Below are 18,381 nucleotides of genomic sequence, written 5' to 3' on the forward strand. Positions count from 1 at the left end.
CACGGGTTCAGCGTGATGACACTTAGACTGAACCCTAGCGGAGAGCACTGGGATAGGCGCCGGCAGCTCCGGCCCAGGGGCGGTGCTTATGTAATTCTCCCGGCCGCCCCACCTCGCCTCAGCGGGGCGGGGGAGCAGGCGGTCTCGCGCAGTCCCCAGGGCTGTGTCCCGGCCCCGCGCCGCGCGCAGGCGCGGGCCAGCCTCACGCATTCTACGTAACGGCTGGCGGAGGCTACGTGAAGAGTGGCGCGGCGTGACCGAGCTGCCTCGTCAGGCTGTGTCCTAGAGGCGTCGGGGCAGTGAAATCGCGGTGACCCGGCAGGCGGTGGCCGGGACCGGAGGCAGGCGGGATAGAGGCGGCGGTCGCAGGAGTAGTGGGCCGGTTTCTAGCCCCCGGTGCAGGTAGGGCGCGGGCCGTGACGCGCTGGTCGGTGGGGCCGGGCCGGGCCGAGCGGTGACGCTGAGTTGCGTGGCCTAGCCGGGTCCCTATTCCCAGTCCAACCCCTAAGTCCAGCTTTTTGGTCACATGCTTCGATCCCCGCGCCTTCTCGCCTTTCCCGATTTTCTTAAGAACATACCAAACTTTGTCAATCCCGAGTCCCTGTTTTCTGTTGGGAGTGCTGTTCGGGGTGACTTTAACGGTTTTGGGCAACTTGCAGAACTCTGAGCAAATGCCAACCCGCAGAGCAAAGTTGGAGCGTGCGGCAGGAATAATAGAGCTGAGAACTGATTCTCCGTGTTGGGGAAGAGACTAGACCCAGCTGGTTTAACAGAAGCAGCAACCTCGGTGGTGAATCTTCTCTGCAGTTTTCTAACATAAGACATTTTTATCCAGCGTGTGGAAGGAGACAGGTTGAAATATCTCCATGATTTCCCAAGCTTTAGGGTCTGGCCATTGTCAGAAAGACCCACTCTAAAATGCCAAAAGGAATGATTTCCACACTTAATACTCATCTTTCGTTTTTAAGTCCTGACCCAACCACAGCCCACTCCAGTATTCTTGCCTGGGAAATCCCGTGGGCAGAGGGGCCTGGCGCTACATTCCATGGGGTTGCAAAGAGTCGGAGACGACTTGGCGACTAAACCAACCGCTGAGACTGCCAAATAAACTGGAGAAGAAATCAGACAGGACTTGTCAGTGCCACTGTGCCCTGTCCAGGGAGTCTTGGGTCTGCCCCTCCAGCAGGGTTTGTGCATTTGAGAAATGAGTTGACAGGTGCCTGCAGAGAGACTTCTGAGACTGAAAGCCAAGGCACAGATGGCTTGGATAATTTTAACCTAAATACTCTTAAAGGGGCTCTGTTACAGTGCTGAGTTATCTTAGAAGTGCTTCTGGTGTAAACATTCTAAGTGGAAATTCACAGACCTTTTGGCTGGCAGGCAGTCAGGCTTACTGTGCCAATGTTAACCTGTATTTGCTTCTCTATTTGAAAAAGTTTCAAACACAGATCTATAAGGGAATACTAAAAATAAAGTATTTTTACATCTTACAGGGTGTTCATAAGGCACAGTGGAAGGAAGTAACGGGAACTGCTATTTATTGCGGGCCTTACATGTGCCAAGCACCTATCTCCTGTCACATCCACTGTAGCCCTACGAGGCATGGAGTGAATGGACATCCCTTTTTTGTACCTGGGAAACAGGGATTTAAGTAATTAGCCCAAGATCATACAGCTGGCAAATGGTAGAGCTGATGTTTTGTTCTGCTTTTAATTTTATTTGTTTATTTATTTTTGACTCTGCTAGGTCTTCGATACTGGGAGGGCTTGTTTCTGGTTGTGGTGCTTGGGCTTCTCATTGCGGTGGCTTCTCTTGTTGCCAAGAACAGGCTCTAGGACCTGCGGGCTTCAGTAGTTGCAGTTCCCAGGCTCTCCATCACAGGCTCAATAGTGGTGCTGCACTAGCTTAATTACTCCAAAGCATGTGGGACCTTCCCCGATCAGGGATTGAACCCATGTCTCCTGCATTGGCAGATGGATTCTTTACCACCGAGCCACCAGGGAAGCCCATCGCACTAACCTCAAAGATCAAATGTTGGAAAGGATAGAATATTGACGTATCCTTGGTGGCATTTCTCAAATCATTTGTGCCTTTCAAAATTTATGAACTTCGTCCGATTCTAAGACTATTGCTCGAACAGCCATGAGTTGGAGGATATTGGGCAATAGCCTTTGATATTGAACCAATTTCCTTTATGAATTTATGGTGTTGTAAATATGAGATACAGAATATTCATGATGCCAGAGCACCTTGAGCGATCAGTCTATACTCCCGTTTGCCACCCGTTCACTCTTAGTGCTCAGCTGCCTGCATCCTGCACCACTTCCTTGCAGTTGCCAATCACGACTTCCTCATTAACATTTGGAAATTTTTGGCCCATATTTTACTTGAACTTTCTGCTGCAGTTGAAACCAACCTCTGTTTCCTTAGAGATGGGTTTCTCCTTTGGCTTCTGTAATATGATAGCACTTGAACCAAAGTCTCTTTTTGTCCACCCATTCCTTAGTTTTGCATTCGAATTCTCCCTACTAAGCCCACCTCTTAACTCTTAACTGTAATAATTTGTTTCAAGATGTTTTGGCGTTTTTTTCTTCTTTTTTTAATCTAACTCTTCATACTCCCTGGGAATCTGATCCATTCTCACACCATCTTATTTCCAATTTAGGCTCATATCCTGAATTCCAGGCATATATTTCAAACTGCTTCCTTTTCTTCTTTTGTAAAATAAGTTATAATGCCTTTTGGGATTGTGAAAATTAAGAGATAAACGTTAATCATCTAACATACTGCTTGAAAACACTCCAAACCTTTCAGCCGGTACTAAATTTAATTTATTGTCTTCCCCCCAATTTTTTTCCCCTCCTTTGTTGTTCTTTATTTTAAGGACGGCTTTGTCCAGCTGTTAATCAAGCCAAAACTTGGAATCACCCAAGATCTTCTTTTCCCACATTCTTTATGTTCAGTCCCTTTATGTTGACAAATATAATTTTTAAATACCTGTCAGATCTATTTTCCTGTTCATTCCCAATACCACTGCTGGTTCAGTCATGTTTTATCTTCCATCTATCTTAGCCACTTCCAGTTTTTCCCACCTCAGGTGCCCTTCTCTGATTCACCTTTGTATGAACTGTCAGGGTTAAATTGCAGATCTGATCGTGGCACTCTGTTACTTAAATCCTTTAGTTGATTCTCATTATCCACACGTCTTAGTGTGGTATTTAAATAAGAACCATCATGTTCTTGGGCTTTCCTGGTGGCTCAGTGGTAAAGAATTGGCCTGCCAACACAAGAGACTCAGGTTCATTCCCCAGCTTAGAAGATCCCCTGGAAAAGGGAATGACAACCCACTCCAGTATTCTTGCCTGGGAAATCCCATGGAGGGAGAAGCCTGGTGTACTACAGTCCATGGGGTCGCAAGAGAGTCAGACACAACTTAGCCACTCAACAGCAACGTCATCTTGATCTGGCCTGTGCTGGCCTGTTTAGCCTCCTTTATCCCGTTTGGGTCTGCAAACCCAATGTTCTATCATTCCAGACTTCTAAATTGTGCTGCTTCCTGCCTCTGTGCTATAGCTGTTTCTCACATTACAGTGCCTTTTCTTGAGTGTGAGAACTATCCTTTTATTTTGTAAAGAATTTTATTACAAAAACATCTTAGAAAAATTAGAAAAATAGAAAAATCATGCAGAATGCCCATATTCCTATCATACATAATAACTACTATTTATATGTGGATGTATGTGTAACCTTCCAGACCTTTTTGTTTGAGTATTTGCTTCTAAAACAACATGGGTTGGGTTCTAACTTCATTCATTAATGAACAAAAAGTAAGCTTATATTTGTATATATGCATGGTTTAGTTTCAGATTTTTCCTATCATGCTGTAACACATATCCTTAAAGCTAGATTCTCTTGGCGTAGCATCTGAAACAGTGATGTGCTTGTTGACAGTATGTTTGATTTGCTTTGGTAGGAGCATTTTATGAAAAGTAGTGAAAGCCAGAGGGGTTTTTATGTTATTCTACAGGAACTGGTTAGCCTTTGTTGGTTATTGAATCCTTATAAAACAATAGTCATGTCTGAGAAGAAGAATGGTAGTTTTTAGAAGTAGGGAGAGAGTTGAGACAGGGAAGACCATTTAGGATAATACTGTGTTTCTTGAGTAGGTGGTGATAACTTGGGTTATCATGGTGGCTTTGGGAATCTAAGAAGGAAACACCAGAATTTGGTGATTGGTTAGATTTCAAAGGGAAAAGAAGATGAGAAATTAGGTGTCTTGCTCTTTTCAACAAGAAAGAACTAGAAATATGGAATTGATACTAAGGAAGAATATGCAACAGAGATAGGTATGTGGCCCACAAAGCCCATGATATTTACTACCTGATATTTACTATACTATACAGAAAAAGTTTGTAAGGCATCAAAATGGACATGTCTGTTAGACATTTGGTGATGTAGGGCTGGTATTTAGATAAAAAGAGAGGACTAGAAATACAGCCTAAATATATTTGGTGATTGAAATCTAGCTACTATTCAAACTGCCTCACATGCACTCCCCCGTTTTGTAAAACCTTACACATTTGGTAAGATGATTTCATTATCCTTCATATTTTCATATCATTTGGCACATTTTTCTTGCCAGTCAGATTTTATTATATGAAATTAACATGCCTGTTAATAAAGCTATTTCCTTCAGAGGGTTGTTGAGAGGATTAAATTAGTTGCTCTTTGTAAAGCCTTTAGGACAGCGTGTAGCACTTTGTGTCTTAAACATTTGCTTTGATGGTGATGATGATTTGCACATATAAAGTTGATTTAATGCTGAAGAGCTTTTCTATTTACGTATTATCTTTATTACAACTAATAAATAGTTGCATCTCATTCTTTTATTATTCCTCTTTCCAGTTTCTATATAAAACTTTTTATAAGCACTCAAAAAAATGCTTCCTGAATACACAGCATAAATGGAAACCCAACCTAAAGGAATTAAATGACTTGTCCAAGATTTTACAGATAACTAGTGGGAGACCCCAGACTAGAACCCAGGCCTCTTGAGCCTCACCTTATTGTTGTTTATATAATGCTATCTGAAATGAGTAGTATTCAATAAGAAAAGTGGGAGGATCTTAGATTTAACTGTTTACAAAATGTGATCAGTATATGTAGAAAAGCAGTCCATTTAGGGTTTTTTGGTTTTGTCTTTTTTTTTTTTTTTTACTCATTTTTAAGGTACAATGAAAGGCTTCCATGCTTTCTGTGTTGTCCTTTTGATATTTGGGAGTGTCTCTGAAGCCAAGTTTGATGATTTTGAGGATGAGGAAGACATCGTAGAGTATGATGATAATGACTTTGCTGAATTTGAGGATGTCGCAGAAGATTCTGTCACTGAATCTCCTCAACGGGTGATCACCACTGAAGATGATGAAGATGAGACTACTGTGGAGTTGGAAGGGCAGGATGAAAGCCAAGAAGGAGACTTTGAAGATGCAGATACCCAGGTAAAGCTGCTTTTTCACTGATTTCTTGGGAAATTGGAAGGGTGGGACATGGTGTAACTAGCACGTAGGGAGACCTTTACTCTCTGGTATGTTCGTTTTTATTCAGCAGGTGGAGCTCTTCTAAATGTTTGTGGTTCGTTGCCACCTTTTATATTCAACAAAGAATAAATTGTATTTTTCTCCTCTATGGAATGCCTGGACGGGGGACGGAGTGGGCTAGATGTGTATTGGTGTGTCGGGGGGGTGGAATTTGTGTCATTTAGAACCCAGGGGTCAAATTCATGGAGAGTTGTCATTTGTTCAAAATATGTCATATCTCTGTGTCCTGTGCTTGCTGTTTTCATGTTCTCTTTTCCTCTACAAATGTTGCCTGTAAAAATGAGATAAAATTGCTCATGACATTTATGGGGGAAACAGATTGTGCCTCATTTTTGTAGGAGGGAGATACGGAGAGTGAACCATATGATGATGAAGAATTTGAAGGTTATGAAGACAAACCAGATACTTCTTCTAGCAAAAGTAAAGACCCAATAACAATTGTTGATGTAGGTATATAGATTTTGAATCCCAAAGTGACAAACAAAATATCTTCCTGTCATTAATCTCAGAAATATAATTAGTGACATGCAGCTGATGTAATCCTGGGCGTTGATATAATTCTGGGAGCGGTGAAAGAGTTTGACATCAGTTCCTCTGATAACACTGTGCACATAGAGAAAAAAACCCTATGTTTTTATTTTAGCCTTCCTAGTTTTATTTACCAAGGAATGAAGAGGATAGACTTTGGGTTTATTTAGGGAATGGGGCTCAGAATCAAGATAAGTACAGAGGGGTTTCCAGCTTTTCATTCTGTTTGATTATCCTCAGATTTCCTTAAAGACTCTTTTACAAAAATGACCTAAAACACCGAAATGGGCCTATTTTTCAAAGTATAACCATATTCAGTGACAGTTATCTAAAGTATCCACTTCCATGTATAGATATTCTCCTTCTCCTTCATCCCATGAGTTAACTTTGTCCTTCAAAGCCTCAGGCAACATTAAGTGGAATGACTGTCCTTCCTCAGGTTCCTGCACACCTCCAGAACAGCTGGGAGAGTTATTATCTAGAGATTTTGATGGTGACTGGTCTGCTTGCGTACATCATGAATTATATCATCGGGAAGAATAAAAACAGTCGCCTTGCTCAGGCCTGGTTTAACACTCACAGGGAGCTTTTGGAGAGCAACTTTACCTTAGTAGGTAAGTTAAGCTAATACAGGTCTAGCCACCTGCTTCAAAACTGCGTGCTAAGAACTGCTTATTGCTCTCAGTATCAGCATCTAACTGCTTTCCTGCACTGCAAAGAGGATGCTTTTTTTCCTCTCTCAAGGATCCCTTTTTTGTTAGATTTTGCATAATGAATACATTGCATTTATGATTTGCTATGAAGCTTCAGATAGAATTGAGGTAATCAGTGTTATCAAAGCAAGTTGATAAAAATCTAGCCAAGAGCAAAGAGTTTTGACATTTTTGGTAGCTTGTGAAATGCTTTCAATTCATCTTTTAGAAGTCCTTCAGAATTCCTTCAGGTTTTAGGCACTTTGGTTTGAGATCCACTGCAGAGGTGTACTTAGCATGCATGCATGCATGCGTGTAGAGGTGTACACTGGAGTACCTTAGAGGAGGCCCTGTCATTGTGTGGTGTGGGGGTAAGGTGGACTCATCCACCTGACCTCTGTTTGGCTTTAACCACTTTGTTTCCCTTTGATAGTAAGCCAGTATCCATCTCTTCTGCTGTTTAGTGGGACTGTGTACTATGTTTCCTGAGTGCTTTGCGTACATTGTTTCTTATTTAATCTTTAGAACAAAATTGTCAGTTGGATATAGTTTCTGTTTTCCTAAAGAGGAAACTGAAGTCCAGAGATGTTAAAACTTGTCTAAGCTATTCAGTTGCAGCCATGATATATTAGAACCTAGTCAACCTACTTCCAAAATCCATGCTCTCCACAATAGTATACTCTTTCAGTACTTTTTGACCTGGAAATTAGGAAAAATAAAGCACTTTACTTCCTCTGGTGTGTTTTTAGTTGGTGTATCGGTCTGCTTTACCTTGTAAGGTTGGACACATTTTTTGGTACACTTAATGAATTAAATGAAGAGAGGAAATGACTAGAATTTGAGCTTTTTTCAGTTATTAAAATTGGAGAAGGAAATGGCAACCCACTCCAGTATTCTTGCCTGGAGAACTCCGTGGACAGAGGAGCCTGGTGGGCTACAGTCCATGGGGTCACAAAGAGTCCCACACGACTGAGTAACAGTTTAACGCACTAGCTCTAAAATACAACTCTTAATACCGTTTTTATTTTGCTGCTGAAAAAGCAAACTTGGATAAAGTTAACTGAAAGGAGACACAAATGAGAGAGTGCTGACTGGTTAGTATTAATGATATTTTTTATTCAGTACATAGGTTTTGTTTTTTGTTTTTTCTTTTTAAAAAGCTTTTGACAGACATTTAAATTGACTTTGTTCCATTTTGTACCTATTCTTGAGATATTTATACTCCAAGCTGGATGTCATTAATTGATAAGGACACACAAGTAATGGCTAGAGTCCATAATTTTTTAATGGCGACAATAAGAAGTAAAAGAAATAATGCCCATCTCTTGTAATCTATGTGTAAAGGAGAGTTCTGTAAGATAGCAAAGTATTGCTCACCTAAAGTTACCGTCATGTTGGGGTCAGAGTAGGAGAGAGTGTGGTGATTAGGCCCAACATTTCCAGCGGATCATGGTAAGTGGTTTTACCCCCAGGGGATGATGGAACCAACAAGGAAGCCACCAGCACAGGAAAGCTGAACCAGGAGAATGAGCACATTTACAACCTGTGGTGTTCTGGCCGGGTGTGCTGTGAGGGGATGCTTATCCAGCTGAGGGTAAGTGGGGAACTTCCGGTGCAGTGTATGTATTCCTATCATTTTTTCCAGCGTGTTCTCAAAGCCTGTAAGTTCAGTGTCTTGGTTTCTTCATGCTTGACTTAAAGTGAGATCTGAAAGTCATCTTTGGGGAATTAGCTGGTGGTCCAGTGGTTAGGGCTCCGTGCTTCCACTGCAGGGGGCCTGGGTTCAGTCCCTGGTCAGGGAGCTAAGATCGTGCAAGCAAATAACTATAAGTATTGTCTTCTTACTGACTGGCTAATGTAGCGTGTATTTTATGAAGCATGTGAGTTCCCTCCTGAGGTCTTTTCCTTATAGCAAGTAGAAGTTGCGATTGTTCTCTTGGGTTTCTTTTTTCTTGTTTTCTAGTTCCTCAAGAGGCAGGACTTACTGAATGTCCTGGCCCGGATGATGAGGCCAGTGAGTGATCAAGTGGTAGGTATTCGTCCCCTGGTTTTCTCTGTACAGATTGGCTTCTTCACATCTTAGAGCTTGTTCCATTTCTTGCCTGGATTATACTTGGACTTTGTGACAACTCGTGTCCCTTGTCCCCTCCAAAATGGAACCTTTTCCGTTTAGACAGATCATGTTCCATTCAACGTGCAGTTGCAACTAGGGGTGCGGGGGTGACCCAGGAGCTACAAATAATATCTGGTTAATAAGGGCTGTATCAGTAATATACAATATTTTGTATATTTTTATTGGACTTAAACTCAATTGTTATTTAAAAGCTCTCTTTTTTTGTTGTTGCAAACCTGTTTGTTTATATAATTTTTCTAATATGGCTGCAGATGATTTAATCCACTTATTTTTAGAGTCTTATCAATTAAAACTCAAAGGAGGAAGTTTTGATCTTTGCTTTTCCTCTGAGACAGGCAGCATTTTACCTTTTTTTGTTATTTTTTGTTTTTTTATTTTTCTCCCTGCAATGATAAACAACCTCAGCAAACATGAAATTCTTTATATTTTTAAGCCCTGTTATCAGGAGGATTCTGCTCAGGGTGTTACTTTGTGTAGTTTCCCCTCAGTGATCAAAGGGTAGAAAACCTTTTCTTTAGCACCTGCCATCTTCCTCAGGTCTTTGCCATATCTCCCTCCATTAACATTTCCTTCATCCTCATATATACTGGTAAATTTTGACCTAAACTTTTAAAGAGTTAATAAAAGAAACGGGACCTTGTTTTATCATACCAGACTCTTCAGCCTTATAACTTTATCTCTCTGGTCCAACGTAGAGTATTAAAAACTGTTTAACTTGCTTCTGGGGTGTTTCCAGCGCTAGCAGCCAGTTCTCTGACTCTCCAGATGCCAGTGGGGTGACCAGTAATTCAGTTCAGTTCTGATACTGTCTACCTGGAGTTAGTGCCAGACCCACAAGTTAAAGGTCTCAGACCCACAAGATTGCCCACACTTCAGATGCCAGTTGCAGGTATCAGGCCACCCGGACATCTGATTGCCCAGCTATAAATTTATAAAGTTCCCACAGCCCTCCCCTCAGAGTCAATAATTTGCTGGAATTATTGCTCACAGAACTCAGGAAAACACTTTACACTTACCAGCTTATTCTAAAGGATGAAGTTCAGAAAGAGCCAAATGAAAGAGAGGTGTGGGGCAAGGTCTGGGGGTGGGATGATACACAGAGCTTCCATGCCTCTGGAGCTTAGGCCCCTCTTCCCAGGGCCATGCAGGCTTTGGCAGAATTCAGCTCCCTGTGCTTCCAGGTTCCCATTTTCCTGCTAGTTGTTGCTGAACCGTTCGTAGCTCCTGGAGGCCATTCTCAAGCACTTGCCCTGTGGTCTGGCCCCCACCCCTCCCTCCCCTGCCCCCCGCCCCATTGCCCTTCACACTTTGAGTCTTTCTTCAAGTAGGGCCCAGTCCCTTCTGAGGACTCCCTTGGTTATGTCAGTCCACCTGGGGGTGGGGGGCGGTGTCCCTTTTGATTAACTGAGTCAGCTGATTAGGAACCATCTTCCAAGTAACACAATATCATGGGAGCAATAATACCACATTCCCAAGTCCTGCTCATATTCAAGGGGAGAATGTGGCAGTCGGCAGCAATCTTGGAGGCTGTCTTAGAAATCTGCCTATCATAGAACCTAATAGGTGAGGTTTTTTTTGTTTTTTTTTTTTTAAGCAAATAAAAGTAACTATGAATGATGAAGACATGGATACCTATGTGTTTGCTGTTGGCACTCGGAAGGCCTTGGTGCGACTACAGAAAGAGATGCAGGATCTGGTATGTCAGGTTCTTCTAACTCAAATAATATGTAGAAACTGTGTCTCTTTATTACATAAAAGTTCAACTTCAGGGCATAAGATAATTATATAACTTGAACAGTTGTATCACTTTGAAACAGGTCAGTACCTATTCTCTTGAGAAAAGAAGTTCCTGTGGGTAATAAAATATGTCTTACTTTCAACCACTTTTTCCTCTAGAGTGAGTTTTGTAGTGACAAACCTAAGTCAGGAGCGAAGTATGGACTGCCTGACTCCTTGGCCATCCTGTCAGAGATGGGAGAAGTCACAGACGGAATGATGGACACAAAGGTAAAGACAATAGAAACATACATTTGCAGACCTTGGCCATATATAGGGCTGTTTCCCTGAAAGTTCCACTGTACAAATCATTTTATCTTCATTTTCCACACAAGCATTAAAACACCTTCCTTAAAACACTAGGCTCACTTGTCAAAAAGGCAATTTTATTAGCCAAGAAGTTCTCTCTAAACCAAGAATCAGTTGTCCCTAGGATTGCTAATGGCATTTAGGCTTTTTGGAAAAGGACTACAACTTTAATCCTTATCACCATGTCATTTAGTACCTTTTTTTTTTTTTAAAGTTTCAGTTAAAATAGAAAATGAGTATAGGGATTTCTCTGGTAGTCCAGTGGCTAAGACTTTGTGCTCCCAGTCCCCAGGGGCCTGACTTCAATCCCTGGCCAGGGAACTGGATCCCAGATGCCAGAACTAAAGATCCTGCATGCAACAATTAAGACTCGACACAGCCAAATAAATAAAGAAATAAACTATATTTTTTTTCTCTTGGTTGTATATGGTAGCAGCACATCTTACTATCATATAAGATAAAATATAAGATAGCTGAAAGACAGTTCTAAATGTAAGTTCTGGGTAATATGGTGGTGAAGAATCCCTGAAAACAGTTTAGATTTTATGTTCATGCTTTCATTCATATTTTTCTTTCTTTATTTTTTTTGGGAGGTGGGGTATGGTTGCTTTTTTCATTTGTATTTTGAACATTATTTTGGATAAATTTTCAGCTACTCAGTAGCAAGACTTTCGATCATTGGTGTGACTAAAAAAGGTACTAGTTTCATTGTAAAGCTTTAGGCTTCATGACATTGTGCAAAAGTAAGGAGGATTAAAGAATGAGTATCTTTATGCAAAAAGGGAGTTGCATCAAGCCTACTTTAAAAAAATTAATTTTCTTTTCTTTATTTCAGATGCTTCACTTTCTTACACACTATGCTGACAAGATTGAATCCATTCATTTTTCAGACCAGTTCTCTGGTCCAAAAATTATGCAAGAGTACGTATCAGATAAAAATATTGATCAGTTTTCTTCACTAGCTTTCTGTGTTGAAATACCTGCAAGGTGCTTCTGCAATACCCTTCCCAAATGCGTTTTCCTTTGCTTTGACTGCATGCGTCGTGAAGGTAATTGAAAACCTTTGGGAAGCGATCAAATCAACCCGCTCTGTTTGCATGTGTCACTGCGTGTGTGCGTCGCCCCCTCAGTCAGGTAAAGGAGAATCTCACAGACTGGCTGGTACTAAGAAAGTACGACTAGTAATTTCTGTCTTTTATAGTCGAGGGTCTTTTTTTTTGAATTTATGATGTGAATCTGTGACGTCTGACTTGTGTTTGATTGATTGCAAATGTAAGCATTTTGTAATTCATGGCCTTTTCTGGCTTCCTTCTTTAATGGTGGGGTGAATATATTCTTGCTAGTATATTATCAGACACGCCATTAATGCTTGTAAAGTTTCTGGCTTTATAAAAACATTGTTCAGACATACATATTTAGGACTTAAATTTGTTGTTTGATTTCACACCTGGTCTCAGGAGAGCACATTTAAGTTTACCCTTGTAGAATTGGTTCTGACCTCAATTTTTGGCTAAGGACAGTGGAGTTGAGTACAGTTAAAAAAGCCAGTTTGGATTTTAGTTTTGTGTCAAAATCACCAAGATAATTAAAATTGCTTATGCCTCTAGATAGCATTACATCATCCTTACCTTGCTCAGCTGAGTAATAATACTGTGGGCAAAGTATCACATTGCGGATTCATGGAGCATCTTATATGGGGTGAGGGTATGGAAGGTTGAAAGTCAAAGATTACAAGAGGAATCTTTGGTGAGTCAGAACTGAATTATATGCTACAATAGATTATTTCTAAATTTATTCTGATCTTGACTCAAAAACAATAGCCTTCATTATAGGAAGATAGATAAAGAGTTGGAAATAAAACTTAAAAATCCACCAAAATAAAAAGGTTTTAAAATATGGGCCTCATACTTAAATATAGGCTCATTTCTGGCTCCCCAGGTGAGATGAAATATATCCTGCCTGGAGGGGACATCACTGGAGGTGCTCAAGGATAGGATAAAGATCACTTGGGAATGCATCCATCAGATAGACGAGAGGACCAGATGACCTGTAAAGCTCCTTCGGTCTCTGAGATTGTATTTGACTTGGGGATGCCAAGACAAATACTGTGCTGATTATTTGCAGGTATCTGTTCATCTAAGTGAATTGTGTGACTTATGTGCATGGAAAGTCTCTCTCTTATGTTCTTTCTAAATAGCCTTTTCTTTTATGACAGGGAGGGTCAGCCTTTAAAGCTGCCTGACACTAAGAGGACACTATTGTTTACATTTAATGGTAAGTGTTCTGCTTCCCGAGTTCTTTGTTTTCTGTGAGATGCTTTTAAGGAGAGTATGGCTTCTTTCTAAAAGATAGCAATAAAAAACTACATTAAAACTAAGCCCATGCCAGCATCTTGGTATTAGGTTTCTTCAATAAAAGATCCTTGTATATATTTTAATTTCTATTTGCTGCTGCATTTTAGCTGTCTAAGAAACTTGGAGAAAGGAGCCTATTAATATAAAAATAAAAAGTTAATACCAGAAGTCTGAATGCTGCCATTAACTCATGGTTTTGTTTTCCAGTGCCTGGCTCAGGTAACACTTACCCAAAGGATATGGAGGCTTTACTACCCCTGATGAACATGGTGATTTATTCTATTGATAAAGCCAAAAAGTTCCGACTCAACAGAGAAGTAAGACTTTATTTTTATTATAAGTTGGAGCCTCTTTTTGTTGTTCTCCTCCCCCTGTTGAGGGGCAGCGGGGAGGAGGGGGTCATCTTTTGCTTACTTCAGTGATTTTATTTTTGCTTGCTGGCTTGAAACTGCTCGGTGGGAGTGGTTTTATGAAAGAATACTGAATGGGATTTTGTTTCTGCTGGACTGAAATGGATTTCTGATGAATTGCTTTGTTTCCTGGGGAAAGGGCAAACAAAAAGCAGACAAGAACCGAGCTCGAGTGGAGGAGAACTTCTTGAAGCTGACACATGTGCAGAGACAGGAAGCAGCCCAGTCTCGGCGGGAGGAGAAGAAGAGAGCCGAGAAGGAGCGAATCATGAATGAGGAGGATCCTGAGAAGCAGCGCAGGCTGGAGGTAAGACGGACTTTTCTTACATTTATAAGGGGATGCCTGTTGGCGCCATATTGGCTATTAAATGTGATTCTGTGTAGGCATGTGCACAGGCTAAAAGCTTAGCATTTTCTTAGCATTTGGGACAGTTATCACTATAGAAAAAAAGGAGGAATAATCTTCCCTGTTCAAACCGTGTTAGATTGAGTCTTGATCCTGGTGAATGATATGAATTATTCTGTTCCCAGCACAAGGCCTTTCTGAAAGTTCCACTATCATCTTCCAGGCCAAACACATACTGAGGTAGAAAAAAATTAGGAATTTTAATAGAAGCCGACACATGCACCTGTGGTCCAAATAAACTTGTTTTATAAAATTTCTATTTTGATTATAGATTAGAGAATTCTAATATTTTTTATTTGTATTTTGTTTTCTCTTTTGTACACAGCTAGAACCTCAAACTTAAAAGTTGCTTGTTGCTTTTGTTTTAGGATTTTTTTTAATTTATGTTTAATTGGAGGATCATTGTTTTACAACATCATGTTGGTTTCCTCCACACAGCAGCATGAATCAGCCAGAAATATGCATGTGTCCCCTCCCTCCGGGGGCTCCCTCACCCCATCCCACCCCTCCAGGATGTCACCGAGTCCCCCCTTCAGCTCCCTTTGTTGCACAGCACTTCCCGCCTGCTGTCTGTTCTGCGTCCGACAGTGTACGTGGTTCCCTGCTGCTCTCACCCGGCCGCCCCCTTACCCCGCTGTGTCCACAGCCTGCTGTCTCTGTCTGTGGCTCTATTCCAGCCCTGAAAATAGGTTTGTCAGCACTATGTTTCTAGATTCCATATATGTGTGTTAATATATGAAATTTTGTTTTTTTCTGACTTCTCTCTGTATAACAGGCTCTAGGTTCATGTACCTCACTAGAACTGACTCAAATGCTTTCATTCTTATGGCTGAGTAATAGTCCATTGTATATATGTACCATAATTTCTTTATCCATTCATCTGTTAATGGACATCTAAGTTGCTTCCATGTACTAGCTATTGTAAACACCGCTCTAGTGAACACTGGGGTACATAGTTTTTTTTTCAGTTACAGTTTTTTCAGTTATGCCCAGGAGTGGGATTGCTGGGTCATGTGGTGGTTTTAGTCCTAGATTTTTTTTTTTTATGTTATTCCTAGATTTTTAAGGAATCTCCATAGTGTTCTCCATAGTGACTGTATCAATCTACATTCCTATCAATAGTACGTGAGGGTTCCCTTTTCTCCACACCCTCTCCAGCATTTATTGCTTGTAGGTTTTTTCATGATGGCCATTTTGACCAGTGTGAGGTGATACTTCATTGTAGTTTTGACTTGCATTTCTCTAATAATGAGTGATGTTGAGCATCTTTTCATGTATTTTTTGACCTTCTGTATGTCCTCTTTGGAGAAATGTCTGTTTTTAGGTTGTAGTATGTTGTGTTTCAAACATTAGCATGTTCTCATATTTTGTGAAGTAAGATGCCATAGTCCAGCTGTAAAATTTTAAACCTTGTAAATGGCTAGTCAAAAAATGAGAAAAACAGAGTCCTGGGAAATGTGAATTTTAATGAGAATAACCTCAAGGATTGAAGAAAATACTTGGAAGTGGAGCTGCCAAGAAAAAGTGAGCCCTCGTGTGGTACTTGAGTTGCCAGTAAGACTCATGCCATCGAGTGAAGTGACCAGAATAGCACAGGCCTCCTCTCATCGTATCTTTTGTTACCATTTTTTGTTTGATTTGGTTTGGTTTAGTTGGTGGGTATTTTTCCCCTGAAAATACTGCTCTGTGTTTGTGCAATCTTCTTTATAAATATAGTTGACTTTTTAATAGACACACAAGAAGAATCTACATGGACTCATTAATAGATAATGCCTTTCATTTTTCTATGAAAAAAAAGTTCTCCAAATATTTCTAGGGTCTGAAACTATAATAGGCTTAAGATAAAGGGGGGCCCAGAATTTAAGTCAGATTGTAAGTTGCTTGTAGGTATAAACCATGTCTTTTTAGAACCACCACTTTGCAATATCTAGGCCTAGGTATCTTGTGAGAAGATCCAATGAATTAAATGGGAAAGGACTTGCCCCCCCCCTCCCCCCACCAAAAAAAAATCCTGTAATGAGTTTCTGGCTTGAATGGCTCATGTATACATGTGATCTTGACTTTTTTGCCACTGCTGCTGGAGCTTTGCTTGTTTTGTTTTGTTCCATATTTAATTTGAAAAATATAGAGAAACATATACCCAGATATTGGGGCTTCCCAGGTGGCGCTAGTGGTAAAGAGCCTACTTGCCAATGCAGGAGACTCAAGAGACATGGGTTCAATCCCTGGGTCAGGAAGATCCCCTGGAGAAGGGCATGGCAACACACTCCAGTATTCTTGCCTAGGAAATCTCATGGACAGAGGAGCCTGGCAGGCTACAGTCTATAGGGTCACAAAGAGTCGGACACGACTGAAGTGACCGAGCATACACTCAAGCATACTCCTAATTCCTAAATAAAAATATAAAAATTCTCAATCAGACATTATGGATTGAAAGGTGTTGGGCTCCGGTGTAAAGGCTATGCCAATAAGAAGAGATTTATAATTAATAACCTGATCAAACAAGATCTTAAGATTTTCTGAACTGAAATACAAAGCTTTTGCAGATACATACGTTATGATGAAAGTTGGGCTACTGTTTCTTTTTTTTTTTTTTTTTTTACTGTTTCTTATATTTGGGAAAAATCTCTGATTTTTCTTATGTAACAAAGTCTGCATAAGTGTACTGTCTAATTTCACTCTAGAGATTTTAGTTACTTTTACTTCAAGGAAATGGCAACCCACTCCAGTATTCTTGCCTGGAAAAGCCCATAGACGGAGGGGCCTGGTGGGCTATAGTCAGTCCGTGGGGTCGCAGAGTCAGACACGACTGAGCGACTTCACTTTCACTTTACTTCAAGTTAATTTTCATTAACCAACATACGTATTAGCAATTCTTATAACTATCTTCTGAAATGTTTTTTGTGGTGTTAGCCTAAGCAGTATAGGCAGTATTCAGTTCTGATTTTTTTTTTTAACAAGTACTTAAATCTTAGTTTGAATTCCCTCTTTCTTTTTAGGAGGCTGCTTTGAGGCGTGAGCAAAAGAAATTGGAGAAGAAGCAAATGAAGATGAAACAAATCAAAGTGAAAGCCATGTAATAACCATCCCAGAAAGCTAAGTCCTGATGCCACCTTTAAGTTCAAAATTCACAGGAAACAAAAGCTACCAGTTTATTTCTCATCTTAAAGTTTCCCAGTGACTGAGAAGTCCTTATTTCATCACCTGTTCTGTTTTGGCTTGGAGTTTTACAGAGGTTATAGATACATTGGAAGGAGTCTGTTTCAGTCATTTTCTTCCAGATAATCAAATTATTTTGATTATTTTATAAAAGGAATGATATATGAAATCTGTGTAGTTTTAAAATATTTAAAAAATTATAACATGAATCATCAGTACTTTTAGTGCTTGATATTTGAAGAAATATCATGAAATTTATAGATATATAATTAGATTGTTGCTTTTTTGTTTAAGCTAGGCAGTTGAAATGGCTATGAAGATTGATTCTAAACCACAGTTCCACAAATAACAATTGGAATTACACAATAAACATTTCTTGGTGTTCTCTTCTGTGTCTACATTAAACTTGTGAAAAAAAATAAAATTTAGAACACTGTATGTGGTATTGAAATTTCAGGGACTCAACAGTCTAGTTCAGTATATGTTTATAGGTGGGAGGTGCTTATGACAGTATCATAGGATATCTGTAGGCTTTAGGATACTTACATGTACACGGAAACTTCTAGGGATAGGAAGATAAGAGCACGGTTTTCTCCTTACCTGATACAATGAGCTCATGACAATGTGAATGCTGTATTTTAAGTGGCTGTATGTTTTCTTGAGTAACAAATGCATGAAAAATTACCTGCTTCGCCTAGGTGAGGTCAGTGGTCTGCGTGAAGTCAACAAACGTTCTCCTTGGTTGCTGCAGCCTGTCGGATGTTCATGGAGAAGCTCTGTACTCTGTTATGGCTGTGTCCCTATGCTTCTCCTTCTGCTTTTATCTCTTCCACAGTTGAGGCTGGGTATATTTCTTCAAAGAAGTAGCCATGAATATGCATAAATATACTTTTTAACATGAGCTTTCCTAAACTATAGAGAGTTCTTCCTGCCTCTTGAGGAAGGAACTCTTTGGGGAGAGGCCCATCTGTTCTGCACGAGCACTTAGCTTGTTCAGATCTCTGCATTTTATAAAT

General features: G+C 40.3%; 1 protein-coding gene across 1 annotated transcript; it reads left to right on the forward strand.

Moving 5' to 3' along the window:
- Positions 1 to 184: 184 nt before the first annotated feature.
- Positions 185 to 17,803, forward strand: CCDC47 (coiled-coil domain containing 47). The gene is made up of 13 exons (XM_065909705.1): positions 185 to 402; positions 5,230 to 5,498; positions 5,936 to 6,043; positions 6,565 to 6,739; positions 8,290 to 8,411; positions 8,781 to 8,846; positions 10,546 to 10,647; positions 10,848 to 10,958; positions 11,872 to 11,957; positions 13,252 to 13,310; positions 13,598 to 13,707; positions 13,940 to 14,107; positions 17,206 to 17,803. Exons 2-13 carry the CDS (start codon positions 5,235 to 5,237, stop codon positions 17,284 to 17,286), a joined length of 1,452 nt encoding a protein of 483 aa, XP_065765777.1. The 5' UTR covers positions 185 to 402; positions 5,230 to 5,234; the 3' UTR covers positions 17,287 to 17,803.
- Positions 17,804 to 18,381: the final 578 nt, after the last annotated feature.

The sequence above is a fragment of the Muntiacus reevesi genome, chromosome 18 (genome assembly GCF_963930625.1).
Source record: "Muntiacus reevesi chromosome 18, mMunRee1.1, whole genome shotgun sequence".
NCBI classification, from domain to species: Eukaryota; Metazoa; Chordata; class Mammalia; order Artiodactyla; family Cervidae; genus Muntiacus; species Muntiacus reevesi.

What these genes read in the sequence shown, in the direction of transcription:
- CCDC47 (XM_065909705.1), top strand. Translation starts at nt 5,235, where the DNA reads ATGAAAGGCTTCCATGCTTTCTGTGTTGTCCTTTTGATATTTGGGAGT. An exon ending in ACCCAATAACAATTGTTGAT is followed by an intron (nt 6,044 to 6,564) that starts GTAGGTATATAG and finishes GTCCTTCCTCAG; the next exon opens with GTTCCTGCACACCTCCAGAA. An exon ending in AGTTCCGACTCAACAGAGAA is followed by an intron (nt 13,708 to 13,939) that starts GTAAGACTTTAT and finishes TCCTGGGGAAAG; the next exon opens with GGCAAACAAAAAGCAGACAA.